This window comes from Syngnathus floridae, chromosome 13 (genome assembly GCF_059516105.1).
Source record: "Syngnathus floridae isolate MCC-2025c chromosome 13, RoL_Sflo_1.0, whole genome shotgun sequence".
NCBI classification, from domain to species: Eukaryota; Metazoa; Chordata; class Actinopteri; order Syngnathiformes; family Syngnathidae; genus Syngnathus; species Syngnathus floridae.
The window spans coordinates 5,207,843-5,225,799 of record NC_142425.1 but is presented as its reverse complement, the minus strand read 5'-3'; the positions used below and the strand labels follow the sequence as shown (position 1 = coordinate 5,225,799).

General features: G+C 47.9%; 3 protein-coding genes across 10 annotated transcripts; all 3 read right to left on the bottom strand.

The window, feature by feature from the left end:
* Positions 1-1,125: 1,125 nt before the first annotated feature.
* On the bottom strand, positions 1,126-4,366 carry LOC148388270 (uncharacterized). The gene is made up of 6 exons (XM_088394974.1): positions 4,133-4,366; positions 3,134-3,412; positions 2,567-2,818; positions 1,933-2,259; positions 1,717-1,828; positions 1,126-1,636 (listed from the first exon to the last, which is right to left on the bottom strand). The coding sequence occupies exons 1-5, from the start codon at positions 4,206-4,208 to the stop codon at positions 1,743-1,745; spliced, it is 1,020 nt and encodes a 339-aa protein (XP_088251100.1). The 5' UTR covers positions 4,209-4,366; the 3' UTR covers positions 1,126-1,636; positions 1,717-1,742.
* Positions 4,367-7,828: 3,462 nt separating this feature from the next.
* Positions 7,829-9,510, bottom strand: c13h1orf146 (chromosome 13 C1orf146 homolog). Its single transcript, XM_088394486.1, has 5 exons — positions 9,303-9,510; positions 8,910-9,003; positions 8,636-8,798; positions 8,393-8,471; positions 7,829-8,286 (listed from the first exon to the last, which is right to left on the bottom strand). The coding sequence occupies exons 1-5, from the start codon at positions 9,360-9,362 to the stop codon at positions 8,179-8,181; spliced, it is 504 nt and encodes a 167-aa protein (XP_088250612.1). The 5' UTR covers positions 9,363-9,510; the 3' UTR covers positions 7,829-8,178.
* A 1,022-nt stretch (positions 9,511-10,532) lies between these two features.
* Positions 10,533-17,421, bottom strand: btbd8 (BTB domain containing 8). Of its 8 annotated transcripts, XM_088394480.1 has the most exons (8): positions 17,277-17,366; positions 16,695-16,758; positions 15,745-15,972; positions 15,189-15,641; positions 14,486-14,564; positions 14,307-14,422; positions 12,621-14,225; positions 10,533-11,250 (listed from the first exon to the last, which is right to left on the bottom strand). In XM_088394480.1, the coding sequence occupies exons 4-8, from the start codon at positions 15,559-15,561 to the stop codon at positions 10,766-10,768; spliced, it is 2,658 nt and encodes an 885-aa protein (XP_088250606.1). In that variant the 5' UTR covers positions 15,562-15,641; positions 15,745-15,972; positions 16,695-16,758; positions 17,277-17,366; the 3' UTR covers positions 10,533-10,765. The 8 variants fall into 8 exon arrangements, with proteins under 8 accessions (XP_088250606.1, XP_088250604.1, XP_088250610.1 ...); XM_088394478.1 differs by lacking the exon at positions 16,695-16,758 and having other exon boundaries at positions 17,277-17,421; XM_088394484.1 differs by lacking the exon at positions 16,695-16,758 and having other exon boundaries at positions 14,307-14,419; positions 17,277-17,421.
* Between the last annotated feature and the right edge of the window lie 536 nt (positions 17,422-17,957).

Below are 17,957 nucleotides of genomic sequence, written 5' to 3'. Positions count from 1 at the left end.
CACACACACAGACGTTCACACCGTCATATATGGTAATCAAACTCACAATGTTGGCACACAATACAGGCAGTGTACCCCTCTACCATCAGCAATTCCCGCCGTGGTATTTTAATTCAAACGAGTCCAAAAAAGTACGCTGAAACGCCAGGGTAGTAAAGTGACAGCCACTTAACAGATAACGGGTCGCGCCTCAATGTAGGTATTATGCACTTGTCCGCAATCTTTGGTTTCTCTGAATGACAACAGTGACACCTAAAGCACAACAGCATTATGGACCTAATAAGTCCAACCATCTAGTAAAAAGGCACCATTAACGCTAAAACATATATATTTCTTCTAATTAAATATTTTTGTTTATTATCATAAAGGCACATTTATAATGATACGGGTACAAAAGCAATACGCAAGCATGATAAAGGCACGAACAAAACTCTGCATTCTGACAGCTGTGTGAAAACAAGAGCTTGTCAGCTCCTAATTTAAAAGGGACAAGGTGTACTTGTATTTGCTCTGGTGCAGCTTTTGTGGCACGCTTTCATCGCACTGTACCGAGTCTAGCGGCAGATGGTTCCCAAATCCCATCGTTCAAACACGCATCAATGCAGCCCATTCATGGAAAATCAGGACGGCGGGAAGTCCCTGATTGTGTTTCTATTGTACCCAAAATACACACGCACATACACACGCTGACAAAGGATGAGCAGAGTCTTATCCTTTGTGTTCAGTGCAATATGCAGGAAAGTCATTTTTAATCCGCTACGGACGTCTTTGTGCAAAAGCTTGCCCACTGCATTAGGTTGGAATTAATCGTGCTAAGGCCCAATACCTTACGCATCTTGCAAAAGAAAAAAAACAAAACGTCGGTTCACTTTTACGATTAATTTTGTTCGACGTGTCGTTCCTTAGGTCAGCGCAAGGCGGCGGAGTGAAGGACTACTCGTCTTTTGTAGCACTCACGTGAACGAATTCCTCATTTGGCAAAACGCCAACGGTACGCTCCTTTGCCCAGAAAAGTTGCACGCCATCTCCCTCTAGCGGGACGACCACGAATACCAGCCGTAGAGCGGGACATACTTTTTGCATTCGTCTTCAATGGCGGGCGGGCAAAATAAAGAGACAGAGGTGTGCATTGAATGCTTTTATTAGCTCTAGCAGAAAAAGGTGAATAAGACCAAAGACAGCATGCAAAGGAGCAAAATCCAAAAGACACTTTGCTTTAGTTAGCCCAACGATCCCCACCCAAACGAACCTTATTCGGCCTTTGTTTTGGAAGCCTTTTCACGTGCCCCTCCATATAAATGCCGCCCCTACGCGACACGCCGGCTTTTTGCTTTCTCCCAAACATCGCGGGGCGGCGAGCGGAACAGATACAGAGGGAGGAGGGGTCATTATTCACGTGACTATTTGAAAATGGGCGGCGACCCCAACAATACCGCAAGGACAAAAACACCGACCGGCCGACGACTTCCCCGAGCAAAGAAAGAAGCAATAACAACCAAGGTGCTGTTTTTTTCTTTTTCAACTTTTTGCACCTTTTCTTCTTTCTTTTTTTGTGTGTAGCGGTGGGTGGGTGGGTTGGGTGCTCATAGGACGACGGCAGTGGCTCCCCAGCTGACGTCTCCCGGCCGGGCACGAGCTGCGGACAAGCACAAAGACAAAATGGCGCCTTTGTCAGCAGAGCACGCAAGGAGAAGTGGAGCCGGTGCGCCGACCGACCTGGCGGCTGGGCGCCGTTCCGCTATTTAGTAGCACAAGAGGCAAAGCAGCGCGTGCAGCAGGCTCAGCGTCAGCAGCAGCGCCGGCGAGTAGGACGCCGCCACGGCGCCCCCTTGCAAAAGATGGAGACAGGCAAAAACAAGGTCACAAGGTCAAAAGCCCACTGGGCCACAGGTCAAAAGGTCACAGGGCCACAAGGCCGTCGCCACTACTCACCAGTCAGAGTCAAGACGTAGCCGGTCGACTGGGCTGTGCCGACCTTGCATGCGTATGTGCCTGCGTCCATCTTCATGAGGGCCTTAAAGACCACTGTGGCGCCGGTATGGTCGCGCATCACGTCGCCGTTCTTGAGCCACACGAAGGTGATGACGCCGGTGGCGGGGGCTCCCTTCTCGGTGACTAGGCAATCCAGGGTCAATTCTGCGCCTATCTTCGGTATGCCGCTACTGCTGGCTTTGACCTGAACCTGGTAGCTCGACTGCCCTAGTTCGGTGTTGTTCTTTGTCAGGTTTTTCTCCTTGGGCTCCTGCTTGACTCGGGGGACTGTGGGAAAAGGCGAAATGGCATGACGCAGCAAAACGTTTCAGAGCCCAAGAGCCGTTGGCGAGGGCTTTGAGCCGCAAAAGCGCCTGGTGCCTCGTTGCAATGCCTGCCTGCCCGCCCCCCTTCTGCCTGTGAGCTGGCTTTTTGGTTTCGCTTTGGACGCCGATTCCCGCGGTCCCCCACTGAGGGCCCGGCAAGACCACGCGAAGGAGCGAGACACGCCATCTTTGGAAAGGCCCGAGGGCGCTCTTGGCGAAAACGACTGACTACGAGGCCCCACGAGACTTGTCGGTGACATGCAACCTACCTGTAATACCCAGTGTGATGGTCTTATGGACTGTGGTGGGTGCCGTGCTGTCTTTGGCTTTGTACATCCCCTCATGAGTTTCCTTCACCAGGTTAAGGATGTCCAAGTCACCGTTGACAGTCGTGCCCCACGCCGGAACAGGGGCCTCAGAAAAGCTCCATGTGACGCTGTTGTCCTTTCCAGACTTCAATCGGACGTTTTCGCCCTGAACGACGTTGCAGCTCCCTTGAGTTTCAGTCACCGTGCACACAACTGGCAGAACGAAGAGCAGAGGCGGCACAGGTGTCACTCACACGCACGACTCGGGTCCAAGTTGCTCAGCAAAAAGTACTCATAGAGCTTGCTGACTCGGGCGACAAAGACACACATAACGCACTCCAGTGCAAAGCCGTTTGACGCGGCAACTTTTGTCTTCCTCAAACCAAAAGTTCTCTTTTGGGCCACGACCCCTTTTGGGAGGAATCGGCAATTATTGAATAATGGGCGCCTCTTTACACTGGCAAGAATAAACGCGCTGTTTTGTTTCGCTTTCTGAACGAGTCGCCCGAGTGGCAACAGCAGACTCACCCAAAGGTTGGACAGTAAACGTGTGGACTTTGGCGGTGTTGGAGACAGTGTAGGAGACAGTGTAGTCACCGGCGTCGCTGTCTGCCACGTTTGTGATCTTCAGGGATAGCTCACTTGCTGAAGAGGTCAAGGTGATCCTGTCACCAGCTGTGATTACTTTCGTGCCCTTCTTCCATTCGGCTGTTGGAGAAGCTGGGGCTCCTGTGGCTTTCAATGTGAGGTCACTGCTTATCTCGCACTTGCACTCCTCAGTTACACCCTGTCCGCTCGAGCATTCCACTGGAAAAGCACAAGGGAACGACGCAGTGTTACTCGAGCGGACTCTGCACTCAAATCCAAGTAGGCAAACCAGACTGCTCAAAGTGCTGATTCGACCGTGGAGCGGTTCGTGTGCCAAAGTAGCGACAGCTGGACCGTCTGGCCAACAACATTGAACTCAAATCCGCTTTGGAATTGATCGAGTCTCTGTTAAACTGTGTGTGTGTGTGTGTGTGTGTGCGTGTGTGTGTGTGCGTGTGTGTGTGTGTGTGCGTGCGTGCGTGCGACAAGACAAAGTCACATGCAGCAACGGGCGCTTTGAAGATGTATGCGGGCCCAAACGCTTTAATTTCACTCCGTCGCGTTCACAACAATAGCGGGATAGAATTGTCTATTGTCAACCCACCTGTTTTATTAAGACGCGTCAGCAAAGGTGGTCCTGGCTACTTTTGCGCCCCCCCAACAAACGTTTTGCAGATACAATCGACCCGACTCTCAGCAGCAAAATGACACCACGTCCGTGACATAAGGGCACAGACTGAACAGATTTGGGATGTTCCTTAGCTGGAAAAGTGGCGATTCCCCCCCCCCCCCCCCCGGGTATTGCGCCCATATTGGCCATGGCAAAAACCGGCCCTGCGCGTCAGCTAAGCGACGGCTTCCTCCCTTGGCCCAGGCAAGAGCTGCCGTCTCCATTCTCCGCAACTTGTGTGCGCGCTGGCTGGCTCGATCGCGCGTTACCTGCCGCGGAGGAGGCCAGGGGCAGCGGCGGCAGAAGCAGCAGCAGCAGCAGCAGCAGCGGTCGGGACGGCCCCATCTGGTCGCGATCAAGCGGTGTTTCCTCCCCTCGGCGACTGCGTCGATTGCGGCAAGCGACGAAAGTTAAAAAGTCTGAGTCGGCTCGCTCGATCGGCCGAGGAACGGACGAGCACGTGGGAGCAAAGCCGACAAAGGCTGCATGCTTTCGTCATTATCGCCCCGAAAGCACGCTTTGAAAGTTGACGAGTCTTCTGCATATTTGGCCTTTCTGGATTGGATGCGCTCGGCGGCTTTGTGACGAGCGGGGTGGAGGCGGGGGCTGGGTGAGGGTGCGACGGACGACACTCGTCCTCCAAGCGGCCTTCATTGGGTTTTGAGGCTTTCCAAACAAGCGGCTTGCAAATAGGTTCATTTCTCGAGGCATGCAAACCCTCCTGCTGGTCAAAGATGCATGCTACAGGAGTAATTCAATCCATTCATGGGAATTACGTTCACCTTCACATTTTGCTTCATGATGCAAAGAAATACAATTTCTCTCTGCATGTGCATTCGCGTGTAGGAAGTAGAGTATCGTGTTTCAATGAGTAAATACCATCAATATCGACAGACAGTAACAAAGTTCACGGAACGCATGTTTTGAAGGGCTGCTGTGATTTAGCAAGGAAAGACTGGTGTGCTTATGGATGAAGATGACTACTTGTGATTGTGCTTGTGAATGTGCAACTGAGGGGGATTGTTATTATTGGTTTTGATTCGGGAACAATATTTTTTCCACAGTCTTGGGATTTAGGCGATTTCTCCTCTTAGAAAGGACTTCCCCTCCTTTGGGGAACACTCTCTCGCAAGGAACGGACGAGGCTGGGGTGCACAAGTACACAAGTGCAACTTTTGTAGAGGCTTGGGGATATGGTTTTCTGTCCCTCCCAATAAACCAGTGGCTTATTTTTATTTTTTTTTACGACCACAATTGTTTGGGGGGTGGTTGCAACCACCAACAATATAGTTATAAATATAATAGTTCAAGATGGCGGCGCGTGCACACGCAGCGGCCACTCTCTGTCCCGTTCGGTGTTTTGTGAGTGTTTACTGAGTGTTTGTCCGGCAGTTTTGTGTGTGTTCGTTTCGTGTGATACGTCGTGCTACTAGTGCGGCGGGCATGTTCTGCTCAACATCGGCGGAAGTGGGTTTTATGGCGTTCTGGACTTTGGTGCGGAGAGATTAAGGGCGCTCGGACTGGTTCGTCATGGAGCGGCGCCGGACTGGCCTGCTCTTCCTCCCCCAGTTGGCATGCGTCGTGAGCTCGGACTGCTCCGTCCTGGAGCATTGTTGGGATGCGTCGGCAGCGGGTCTGCGAGGCAGCGGAAGAGGGGCCAGCGCGAAGACGTCGGGCCAGGCTTGTGGCCAACCCAGCTCGCCCAGCCGTGCCTTCCATTCTCCTGGTGTACGTTCGTTCGCGGGACGACAAGATGGGTTGCGTTCGCCTGATAGGATCCACGAACCGGACAGTGCGTGCCTGCTGTGTGCTCGTGTTCGCAGTGGCCTGGTTGACTGTCATCTTTCCGGACTCTGCTGTGCATCGGGAGCGGCTAGCGTGCTATCACTCTTACATGTTCATCTTCTTGTTTTATTTTTCCTGTGTTGTTTACTTGTATTTGCGTTGTGTACTCTGTCTTGTCACCCTGGGATAGTGAGAAACGTAATTTCGATCTCTTTGTGTGTCTTGACATGCGGAGGAATTGACAATAAAGGACACTTTGACACACACACATATATATATATATATATATATATATATATATATATATATATATATACATACATATATACACACACCGTTCAAAAGTTTGGGGTCACCCAAACAATTTTGTGTTTTCCATGAAAAGTCACACTTATTCACCACCAAAAGTTGTGAAACGAATAGAAAATAGAGTCAAGACATTGACAAGGTTAGAAATAATGATTTGTATTTGAAATAAGATTTTTTTTACATCAAATGTTGCTTTCGTTAAAGAATCCTCCATTTGCAGCAATTACAGCATTGCAGACCTTTGGCATTCTAGCTGTTAATTTGTTGAGGTAATCTGGAGAAATTGCACCCCATGCTTCCAGAAGCAGCTCCCACAAGTTGGATTGGTTGGATGGGCACTTCTTGCGTACCATACGGTCAAGCTGCTCCCACAACAGCTCAATGGGGTTCAGATATGGTGACTGGGCTGGCCACTCCATTACCGATAGAATACCAGCTGCCTGCTTCTGCTCTAAATAGTTCTCGCACAATTTGGAGGTGTGTTTGGGGTCATTTTCCTGTTGTAGGATGAAATTGGCTCCAATCAAGCGCTGTCCACTGGGTATGGCATGGTGTTGCAAAATGGAGTGATAGCCTTCCTTATTCAGAATCCCTTTTACCCTGTACAAACCTCCCACCTTACCAGCACCAAAGCAACCCCAGACCATCACATTACCTCCTCCATGCTTAACAGATGGCGTCAGGCATTCTTCCAGGATCTTTTCATTTGTTCTGCGTCTCACAAACGTTCTTCTTTGTGATCCAAACACCTCAAACTTGGATTGATCCGTCCACAACACTTTTTTCCAGTCTTCCTCTGTCCAATGTCCAATGTCTGTGTTCTTTTGCCCATCTTAATCTTTCTTTTGTTGGCCAGTCTCAGATATGGCTTTTTCTTTGCCACTCTGCCCTGAAGCCCAGAATCCCACAGCCGCCTCTTCACTGTAGATGTTGACACTGGTGTTTTGCGGGTACTATTTAATGAACATGCCAGTTGGGGACCTGTGAGGCGTCTGTTTCTCAAACTAGAGACTCTCATGTACTTATCTTCTTGCTCAGTTGCGCAACGTGGCCTCCCACTTCTTTTTCGACTCTGGTTGGAGCCTGTTTGTGCTGTCCTCTGAAGGGAGTAGTACACACCGTTGTAGGAAATCTTCAATTTCTTAGCAATTTCTCGCATGGAATAGCCTTCATTTCTAAGAACAAGAATAGACTGTCGAGTTTCAGATGAAAGTTCTCTTTTGCTGGCCATTTTGAGCGTTTAATTGACCCCACAAATGCTATGCTCCAGAAACTCAATCTGCTCACAGGAAGGTCAGTTTTGTAGCTTCTGTAACGAGCTAAACTGTTTTCAGATGTGTGAACATGATTGCACAAGGGTTTTCTAATCATCAATTAGCCTTCTGAGCCAATGAGCAAACACATTGTACCATTAGAACACTGGAGTGATAGTTGCTGGAAATGGGCCTCTATACACCTATGTAGATATTGCACCAAAAACCTGAGATTTGCAGCTAGAATAGTCATTTACCACATTAGCAATGTATGGAGTGTATTTCTTTAAAGTTAAGACTAGTTTAAAATTATCTTCATTGAAAAGTACAGTGCTTTTCCTTCAAAAATAAGGAAATTTCAATGTGACCCCAAACTTTTGAACGCTAGTGTATATATATATCTTTTTTTTAATACTAATATTTTTTGGTTTTTCGAGTGGCTGCGGCGCCCTCCTCCCCAACCGGCGCCCTAGGCAATGGCCTAGTGTGCCTGATTCTTGCTGGACTAATTCCCTCCTTATAACAAAACAAACAAACAAACAAACAAACAAACACATTTTGTAAGATTACATTACGTCTTTTTCATGATGATTCAGTTTTTTCTTTTTTGTCACGCATGCGCGCACATAGCGGCTCCCGATTCATTTAATTCAGTATGACTTGCGTGACGTTTCTGCCCTCTAGCGGCCAGAGCGTCATCCTGCACCAGCATATCCCTCCAAAGTAAGACTGTCACAAGGTCCTCAGAGATAAAGCACCAGGTTTAAAAAAAAAAAACACGCACACATGCATACACTAAATCACATGAGTTTTTTTTTTTTTTTTACTTTGAACATAGGTTCCACAGAGCAATCTCGTGACCTCGTGAATTGTTGTCCTCAGAGAAAACTGCGGCGGACAAAAACTCAGATCGGCTCAACCCGACGCCCACTTATAACGTTTGAAATGTTTGATGCTCACCCTGGTGTTTAGGCGAGCTTTTTAAGCATGTCCCACAGAGGGCTCCTCTCTATGATGTGAGTTTTAGAAAGAGTCATCCTGTGCCGGATGCGGTTCACATGAGGCTCGCTCGTGGCCTGTGCGGGGTGAAAAAGGTATACAATTGGAAGAACGATAACGGCTTGAATCCTACGGTGAGCTAAGTTTCGGGCGGCCGTGGCCAAAGTGCAAATGTAGCCTAACCTTTGCAATAGTCAGCATTCCTTTGAGGATTTCGTTATTGTTTCGCACTGGGAAGATGCGGAGGTGACTGCCAAAGAATCTGGAAAATGAGGGAAAAAAGTCAAACTTCTGCAGCGAGAGTAATGAAAAACCACATTTCCTCCACATTTAGTTTGGCGGCTCATTGCTTAACAAGCCAACTCTGGAAAGCTCCCCCCCGTTTGAAACCCTAACCCAGGCTGATATTCCGTGACTTTTTCTTACTTCTGCTGGATGAGCGAAAGAATGTCTAGTTGTCTTTTCCCGTTGAAAGGAGCGTTCAGCAGCACAAAACTATTGCGATGGACCTGCACAAACTTTTGGATTTGCTTCACGAGCGCCGACTCATCTTTGACATTTTCAGGCTCCACCAGTTTGAAGGCTGTACCTATGCGTAGTAGCACACACCCGTTTATATTTAGAATGCAAACGAATCTACAGAAAAACAGGTTGGACTTTTGCTACGGTTAATAACAAGAGCATTTAGAAATGGTTGTACCAGACAGAGGAAAAATGAAGGAGCCGCACTCCACACTGTCTGACAGGCGAATTCGGTGTTGTTGAGCACGGAGAAGCCTTATGGTTTCATGACTCTGAGGGGGGCCCCAAAACAAAACATTAGCAAAATCAAAAATGTCTTCAAGTCATACTAAAACTTCCCAGTTTGATACTTGTAGGAGCAGAAATGACTTACTCTCTGTCGAGTCAGAACTACAGAAAGTGTACTTGGATTTAAAGGAATGTCAATTTATTTTCTCCAGTAAAAAGATATATATACAGGTACAATATGTCTTTTTTTGACTAGGTAAAAGTTAAAAAGTTATCATGGACTAAGTACAACGGTAAAGCATAGATATCGGATACAATCAACAAATATTTGACCATTGCGTACCTGCAGTGAAGTGCTAATGATGATAGTTGTTTTCCACCTCGTTTCTCCATCAGCCGCCATCACCAAAAGAAATGAGATAATTTCGGTAAAACGAATATCCTCAACAAAGTCTTAAAAAAAGAGCTGTTAGCTGCCCCCTGTGTTAGCCAGTTAGCCAACCATCTGTTCGTTATCTCTCTCTCTCTCTCTCTCTCTCTCTCTCTCTCTCTCTCTCTCTCTCTCTCTCTCTCTCTCTCTCTCTCTCTCTCTCTCTCTCTCTCTCTCTCTCTCTCTCTCTCTCTCTCTCTCTCTCTCTCTATATATATATATATATATATACATATCGCGCTAAGAGCGATAGAAAACAAACACCCCATTTTGCAGTTCCACAGCTATCACTTTGACATGATCAGCGAGGTTGAGGATTGTACCCACCACTACAAGTTTAGTCTATCACTCGACATTGTACATTCTCTCAAATGGGGGTATGCGGACCCCTATTTTGTAAACAAGATATTTATTTATAATTAAGTAATTAGGTTATTTTTGTGAACACTTATTTTCACGGATTGACTTGCTGTGTGTCTTGCGAGTTGACAATGTTATGAATATGGCGTATCTAAGTGTTGAGTTTCATTTGCTTTCGTACCTGCGCTCCCTGAAGACCCTGTCAAGCGTTCTTGTTCAACGGTCACTCGTCAGTCCATGCCAGCAAGTGCCAGATTTTACTATTTTTATTTTGAACAGTCTTTTTTATTTTTGCAATCATCAAGCTCAACACGTTTATTTTCAGTTTCAAGTTTAGGTTTTTGGCGGCTCGGTGACGCACTGGGTAGCACGTCCGCCTCACAGTTAGGAGGGTACGTCTTGTATTCCACCTAAGGAACCTCCCTGCGTGGAGTTAGCATGTTCGCCCCGTGTCCGCGTGGGTATCCTACCCCATCCCAAAAACATGCTTGGTAGGCCGATTGAGCGCTACAAATTGTCCCTAGGTGTGAGTGCGGATGACTGTTTGTCTCTGTATGCCCTGCGATTGGCTGGCAACCAGCTCAGGGTGTCCCCCCGCCTACTGCCCAATGACGGCTGGGATAGGCTCCAGCACGCCCACGACCCCCGTGGGGACAAAGTGGTACAGAAAATGGATGGATTTTCAAATCTAAGGCAAGCCACGTGTTTATAGGGTGTTCCCCCCAGGCTTGTTCCGCAATTTGACCGTATTACGTGTCTTGACCATAGGAACCATTCCAGCTCTACATAAACACACATCTTTAATTTGGTAACACAACACACAATGCAAGGCTGTAGTGTTTTCCCAAAAAGAATCGATTAGAACACCGAATGATTAGGACGATCGGGTGTGAACATGTGTACAGAAGATCAGGTGAATGAACCTGCCTGAGGTTATAAATAAATAAATAAATAATTTGAATAAACGGGGACCAAGATAAAATACGCCTTTACTTTTCACATGTGTGAACGCAAGGTCAATGGTGTGTTTCTAGTTCCACAATGGTCCACTCCCCTTGCGGCGAGGCGGCATCTTCCGGGGAGAAGCTGGTCACCGTGATACTGGTGGACGAGTCCTCCATGGGCGAGATGAGTTCGGCCCAGCGCTTGAAGGTTTCCCTCTCCGGGGACAAGAAGGACCTGGCGTCCAGACAGTCTCGAGACAAAGACAGCGTCTGCTTGATGAGGTACTGTGCCAGGTTCAGCTCCTCTGGCACCGGGTTGATCACGCCCAGATTGGACTCCTGCTCCGAGAGGAGCTGCCTGAGAAGACTCCAATCCCGCTTGGCAAACTCGCTGCCTTTGTCCTCAAACTTTTCTTGTACCGTTGTGTCCTTGTCCGAGCGGCGCACGAACGCATCGCCCGCGTCCATCTCGTAAATGGGGGAGAGGAGGGCTTTGTTGGACGGCGTCCGCTCGGGTTTGCCGTCGCCTAGATCCAATCTGTCACAAGCAATGTCGCCTAAAAACAATTGACAATATTGCAAAATGACAAACTGTGTCACAGCCCGGTGCATCTTTTTGGTTTTTAACATTTCAGAGACAAATCACTGTCAGCAACGCACAAATAAATAAAGGGATAAAAATGCCTGGGTTAAGCAGGGTTTGAGAGGAAAGGGGGGGGGGGCACAAAATGGCCCCCGGGACTGAATTTAGACACCCCTTTTACAGAAAAAAAAATAACACCTTTGAAATCTTTTTTTTTCTTCATCCAAATGCTCAAACAAAGCAATAAGCCATGCATTGGACGGAAATTATGTGTGTCACAAAATATAAAATAAAGTTAGTTTGCATGACTATACTCTTCTCATTGGCAAACTGTGTTGTAGGTTTTGGAGGATTTGGACAGAAAGCAAGGGGACAAAATGTACGATACAGGAGGAACACTGCCAGCATAAGCAAACAACACTGTTTCTTGTTTTAAACACCGGGACACAAATCCAATACCAAAAATGACCAACATAAATAAAATGGATGTAAGGGAAAGTGGCAGCATGCATGTGTGCAGAGCCAAACAATAAAAAAAGACCAATAACAAAACAAAAGACAACTTGGTGCACAATTTAAACAAGCAGGAGATTCATCATTCTCTTTAGTTCAATTAACTTTTTGTCTGCTACACAATTTACCATTTTTTTTCAATAAAAATACATATTTATTTGAAAGATGTTATCACGTATAGCATTTTAACAAGCACTGTTTTTTTTTCTTTTAAATTTTGCTACTTATACTGTAGTTTGCTAGATGGCAGAAAGAGGAAGAATTGAACTTAGAATGTTTACATAGGTCAAGGTTTGATATCTTTTCATCTATTTTCCAGCTTGTTCAAAATTGTTTAAAGCTGGGTGAGATTCCGTAATCGCCTAAAAAGCCTTGAGGGATTTTCCCATGCTTTGCTAATGACCTAAAACAAACAACTCGGTCGGAGGCGGAGCTTCTATTAGACAATTTAACAGGTGTCGTTTGTGGGTTTTCTGTTGCATTTCACCACCAAAATGCTACACGGGGCAATCTCGGACATGGAAATATGCAGCGTGGTCTGAAATGAATCACAAAGAGAAAGCGTGTGTATATAAGGGTGCTTGTCAGAAAAGCCCCGCCCCTTCACCGGTGGGATCTGATTAAGGATATCGGTGTTGCAAATTCAAATGCGTTGCGATGAGAGCAGATGTTTAGCTGTGGAGATGTGAGTTGATTTGAATTTGAACTTGAATGTCTGAAGTGGTAATATCCTTCTTTCTACACAAGGGATGGTGGGTACAGGTCTAAGAGTCAGGCGCAGAGAATGGTTTTGGGGGAGGAGCAAGGGAGAGTCCATAGATCATACGTTACCTGCTGGAGACTGTAAGGGAGAGTCCCCCATCTTGTGCGGCTCATTTAAGTCTAGGTGTAAGTCGGTCTTCTTGGTTCCATTGGTGTATGGTGGCCGCAGGGCCAGGTGACACGGCCGCTCCTGGGGCGGGAGGTCTCTGGTGGTATTGGTGCTCGGCGGAGGGCCGTTGGTCCCTTGGCTTTGCGTCTCCCGAATCTCCGTCAGGAACTTCAAGGGCCTTTCTTGCGGTTCCTCACCTTGCGGCTGGTGCGCAGTCATGGAGTGTTCATGGGATGGGGCGCGGTGGCATTGTGGAGTGACGGAGTCCGACTCAAAAACATCGCACGGAGTGGCTCCGTCATCGTGGTCTTGAGGGGTTTGGACACCGCCTTCCTCAGAGCCCAATTCCTCGCACTCATCCACAGAAAGCAAAACAGAGCGGCGGAAGTTGGATGTAGACTGAAAGTCCGGCTGCTCGTTCTCTGGGTCCGCGGCGTCATCATCGAAGGCCGGATTGATGATCCCTTGAAAGGGCGGCGAGGCTTCGGTCGGGCCTTGATTAGGGATTACCTCCACTTCTGATCTCTCCTCCTCTGTCTCCTCTTCATCATCGTCCTCCTCCTCTGAAGTCTGGCGCTCAGGGACGCTGGAAGGCGTCTCGGCGGTCACTGAACGTTCCTCCCTTTGCAACCACGACCGGGGACGTGGCCTCGCGCCTTCCTCTTCGCTGGTGGTCTCCACCTCCCGGCCACGCAGCCGGACTTCCACTCTCAGCCCCGTGCCGGCCTCGTACATCTTGATTTCCTCAGGTGTGCTGGTGTCGCTGCTGCTGCGGCCGAGGAAGTCGTGGCAGCGCATGGTGCTGCACTTGGACACGCCTTGTTCGTTGTACCCGTCGTCATCCTGCGAACCCCCTGCGTCGTAGTCCTCCGACCGGGGCTTGATGTCGTCCGAGGAGGTTGAGTGCGTACTGCCCGTTTCTGATGTAGGGCTAACTTGTGGGTGGATGCCGCCGCTCCAGGAGTCCTCTAAGGGAGTGCTGGTACTTGCCCCACTGCAGGGGGTGTCCCCAGGCGTACTCGGTGACTGAAGCCCCGTAAGGCTGTCAGACGTTTTAACCACGGCAATGGATCTTACTGCTGGCGGCGCTACGCAAGGTTCATTTGCGCCATTTTTGGACTGTTGCCCAGTCTTCTGGACAACGGAAGAAGTTGAGTCCTGATGGGGGCTGAGGGAATCTTGGCCTTTTGGTGGCAATGGTGCTACGAGTTCCGCAGCGCTATCTGCCCCTGCGGCGCCGCTGTCCACCTCTTCAGTTTTAGAGTCTGAACTTTTACCATTTTCCTTAGCACCCTGACCTTTAGAACTTCTGATGGTTACTCCACTTTTTGGCGAAGGTCCCTCCGATTCTGTGGTACTTTTAAGTTTTGGTGCTGATTTGTTGAAGGACTGCTTAGTAGATGTGGGAGACACTTTGGTTGGTTTAGAAGAGGATTTAGCCGAAACTGAGGTTAAGACCTTTCTGGCAGTTTCCCCGTGTGGTTTGCTCAGTGCAGAGGATCTCGGGCCATCTAAATCCTTCCTGGGCAAAGTCTGCTTTTTCCCAACAGATCCATACTTGGTGACTAAACGCCAAAAAGAGAAGGTAGCTGTTAAAAGGCCATTTTGACTCAAAGAAGTCAAATGTAAAATGCACCAAATCTGACCATTACTGTCTTGGACTCCTTTGCCTTTGGGGTCCGCTCTTGCTCTCACTGCTCCAGCCACAGGGGCCTCCACTCCTCCAGGCGGTACTTTCACCTTGGACCTGCTGCCGGGACTGCTGATGGACAAAACCATTACAACCATCGGGTTTAATTTCTAACAATGTATTCAGCAAACTCACCTGCTGCTCTGCTTTGTTGCATCCGATTTGGTCGCTGCAAGTTTGTTCGGTGGCTTGGCCTGCTGTTTGGGCTTTGCTCCTACAACACGGTTGTAAACCGCAAGAGCGCATGTTGAGGACAAAAGAGGGACAGTTGCTGTTCATCTGCTCTGCCCTGATAGCAATAGAATAGCCAGCGACAAGATGTCAAAATGTCATTTCCAGTTGAGGGTAAATCCAAATAAAATGAAGGTTGGTTGACCAGTGTACCAGGACGGATTGTGATCAGCCTTGGAGGTTCTGCTTTGTGTGTTTCAAGTACTTGTGTACAGAAGGCCTTGAATAATGCTATCAGGGATGACATCAGGATTAAGCGGCTTCTAAAACCACAAACGCTCAAAGTGCTCCGTCAACCCGACACACACACACACACCAAGTCCCTGCAGTCTGGTAGCAGCTGTGCAGGGCTTAGGCGACGTCTGCGGTTGAGCAGCTGCCGGCAGACCGATAGCAGCCTGAGTGCTTTATCTCTGCTTGCTTACACGCTGTGGTGACACGACTTGGCAAATTTTAAACATCCCTTGTTGTAAACTTAGAATGCTCTACTTGATTGACTTGGGCCAACTTGACCTATTTGATTGACCAATTTAACTTGGGATTTTCTTACGGCTTATTCGCACCTCTGTCATTCAGTTTCAATGATGTCAAGATAACAAATCAGCACCTGGAATGGAAGTAGTGCCATTTCGAGGGCTCCTGCCGCCGCCGCCGTTTTCTGGCGAGACGCCGCTCGACGTTGACGAGGCGGTGTGTTGCGTAGAACTTCTTGGAGGTTTTGACACACAGCTTGGAGGGGAGGTCTTGGATCTGGTCCCGGGATTGGCCTTCTTCTCAGGCTCCTTCGCCACACGAGAGCGAGCCGGACCGGCGACATCCCGCCTGGCCCCCACAGCGGTGCCGTTCAGAATCGGTGTTCCAGTCGATGTTGTCTTTGGCTTTGCCGCAGTGGTCCGCTCTCCAGGCTTCTTGGTAAGCTTCACCTTGGAGGTTTGTGCATCTCCCGATGGGTGAACGGTTGTCAGAGAATCCGACTTCATGGCGGCAAGTGGAATCAGTGCACTAAGACACTCTTGAACTCAGCAGACGGAGAACATCTTAGAAGCGACTCCTGGTGCTCCTCAAGACACAAAAGAACAGAAACTGTGTGAGAGTCACAGTCAATGGTGGTTGGAGTAGTCGCTGGCGACATCACTTTGTGAACAAACACGTTTCACACTGACCATCTTTCTGCTTTTGAGGTGGTACTTATTGTAAAAAATTTGAGAATCACTCTGAGAGCTTTTGTGGTACTAATGAAGTGGCCGCTGAGTGTTTCTGTTGCTCAACGTAGATCAATAAAAGACTGCGAGGTGCTCTCCATCCTGCCTCATCCGCCTTGGCGGCACATCTGCTGCTCATTCCACGTTGATGCGCTCAAGCTGGCTTTGCTCTTTGTGTCACGTGGCAAACTGCAATCAAGGGCTGGAATTAGTACGTGTGCTTACAGCACAGCACGCAGCATTGTCTGCCTGTCAAAAGACGCATGAATGTTAGCATTGATGCTAATGCGTTAAAAGAAGAATTTTAACATTTTTATTGATTACTTTTAATTGTGCTTTAATTGCATATTTAACATTTTCTGGATGGGTGAGCTCGCTGGACCAAACAGTTGAGTATTTTCTTTCCTGGCAACATTAGAACAATGATGTCATGGCACTGCTGCATTTGAGATGGTGTGGAAATTGGAAACTCTGTGCACGAGGCTCGACTCTAATTGTTGAGTCAAACAGATAAACAAGGCAGGCGACTGGTGTATGACAATGACTCCAAAGGAAAAGTGGACAATGTTAGAATGAACTCTTGTGAAGAAAGAAGAAAGGTTTACAATAGTAATGTATATTGGGGTGGTGAAGGGACTATTTTGGGGTAAATTAAAGAAATCTTCAATTGAGGCAACTCGTGCAGAACAAATAAGCCCCATAGCTACCCGCAACATAAACATGGATGCACACAACACTGTGGAGTGACCAGGATGAGAGAATCTATTAGGGGGAAAATTACTACATTGGAGAAACAAACAAAACAAAGAAACAAGGCAGACTGGGTGCAACCGATAAATCAGAAGCGTCCTGGGACGGAAACGTGGATGCACACAACATTGTAGAGGGACCGCACCATGTGCTGTACTAACCTTCCACTTAATTAAGTAACAACTACCAAAGAGCTGCTGACGACAATGTTCAGGTCCAAAGCATCTACGGGAACATCATTAGTGAACTGACTAGCTGAGCTAACCTTAGTGTGCGCGCCCAGGCACGCGCACACTCACTCAAGCGCGCGCGCACACACGCACGCACACATTCACACACACAATCCATTGAGCAGGGAAAACAAAACAACCCTTCACTCAATGAATTGATCGGCATGCTGCAGCCAAACTGCATTCATGCAAATTCAGCAAATAATGTAATGATTTTTATTATTATTCTGAACAGTTATTAATACGGTGATAACAATATGCCTCGTGACGTAGTCTGTGTGTTTTCCATGCGGTGTGCAAACGATAAGATCCATAATGAATTATTCAGGCGGCTACTTGAGTGTCGCCTTAGCACGCACAGACCAGCGTGTGGATCATGTGCACCATTTTAGTCACCTCCCCTTCACACACACACACATTTTTCCTAAAATCATGCAGCAAATAATAATAACCATGAAAGGACCAAGCTAAGCTAAGCATCAGAATCTCATTCCCACACCACAGACGTCTCACCTGCTCCGATTCCTCTCCAGAACCCACGAGAAGCTCCAGAGGAGGCGCAGTACAGCAGCGTGGAATGCATCTGGTGATTGGAGCGCCTGGGTGAGGAAGGGGGGAGGAGAACGAGGAGGGGTGTGGTAGGAATGGAAAAATGGTGCTGTGCTGTGTCAGCCAATCAGCAGCTGCTTGGAAGGACCTTTCATCGCCATAGCAACACACATCCCCGCCCTCCTCAGATTCACACTGGCGCGGAAGACGCATCACCGAGTGAATGTGAGTATGGGTTGTATCAGATTAGCCGTGACCGCCACCGGTTTAATCCGGGAGGCCAGCGTCTACTCACCTCCCAAGATTAGCGGGCCATTACCTCCGACAAGGACTTCAATTGCTTTGTTTGTTTCCGTCAGGTGCTGTCATTCTGTCACTCACAGTTGACGTTTACTGTAAAATGTAAAAATCAAATTAAGCATTTGACTTCTACATGTTCAACTAAACTATATATTGTACAGTATAACGAAAAGCATGCTAACATGTAATGCAAAACACCACAAAAGAGCTACGTAAATTGGCATAAATCAGTGTTTATCTGAATGATTGGAAATAATGTTGATATTTTAGAAATTGTTGAATAGAATTGGCGATAATAGAAAATGAGTAAAACTTGAAAGGAAGGAGACAGAAAGTCACCAAACG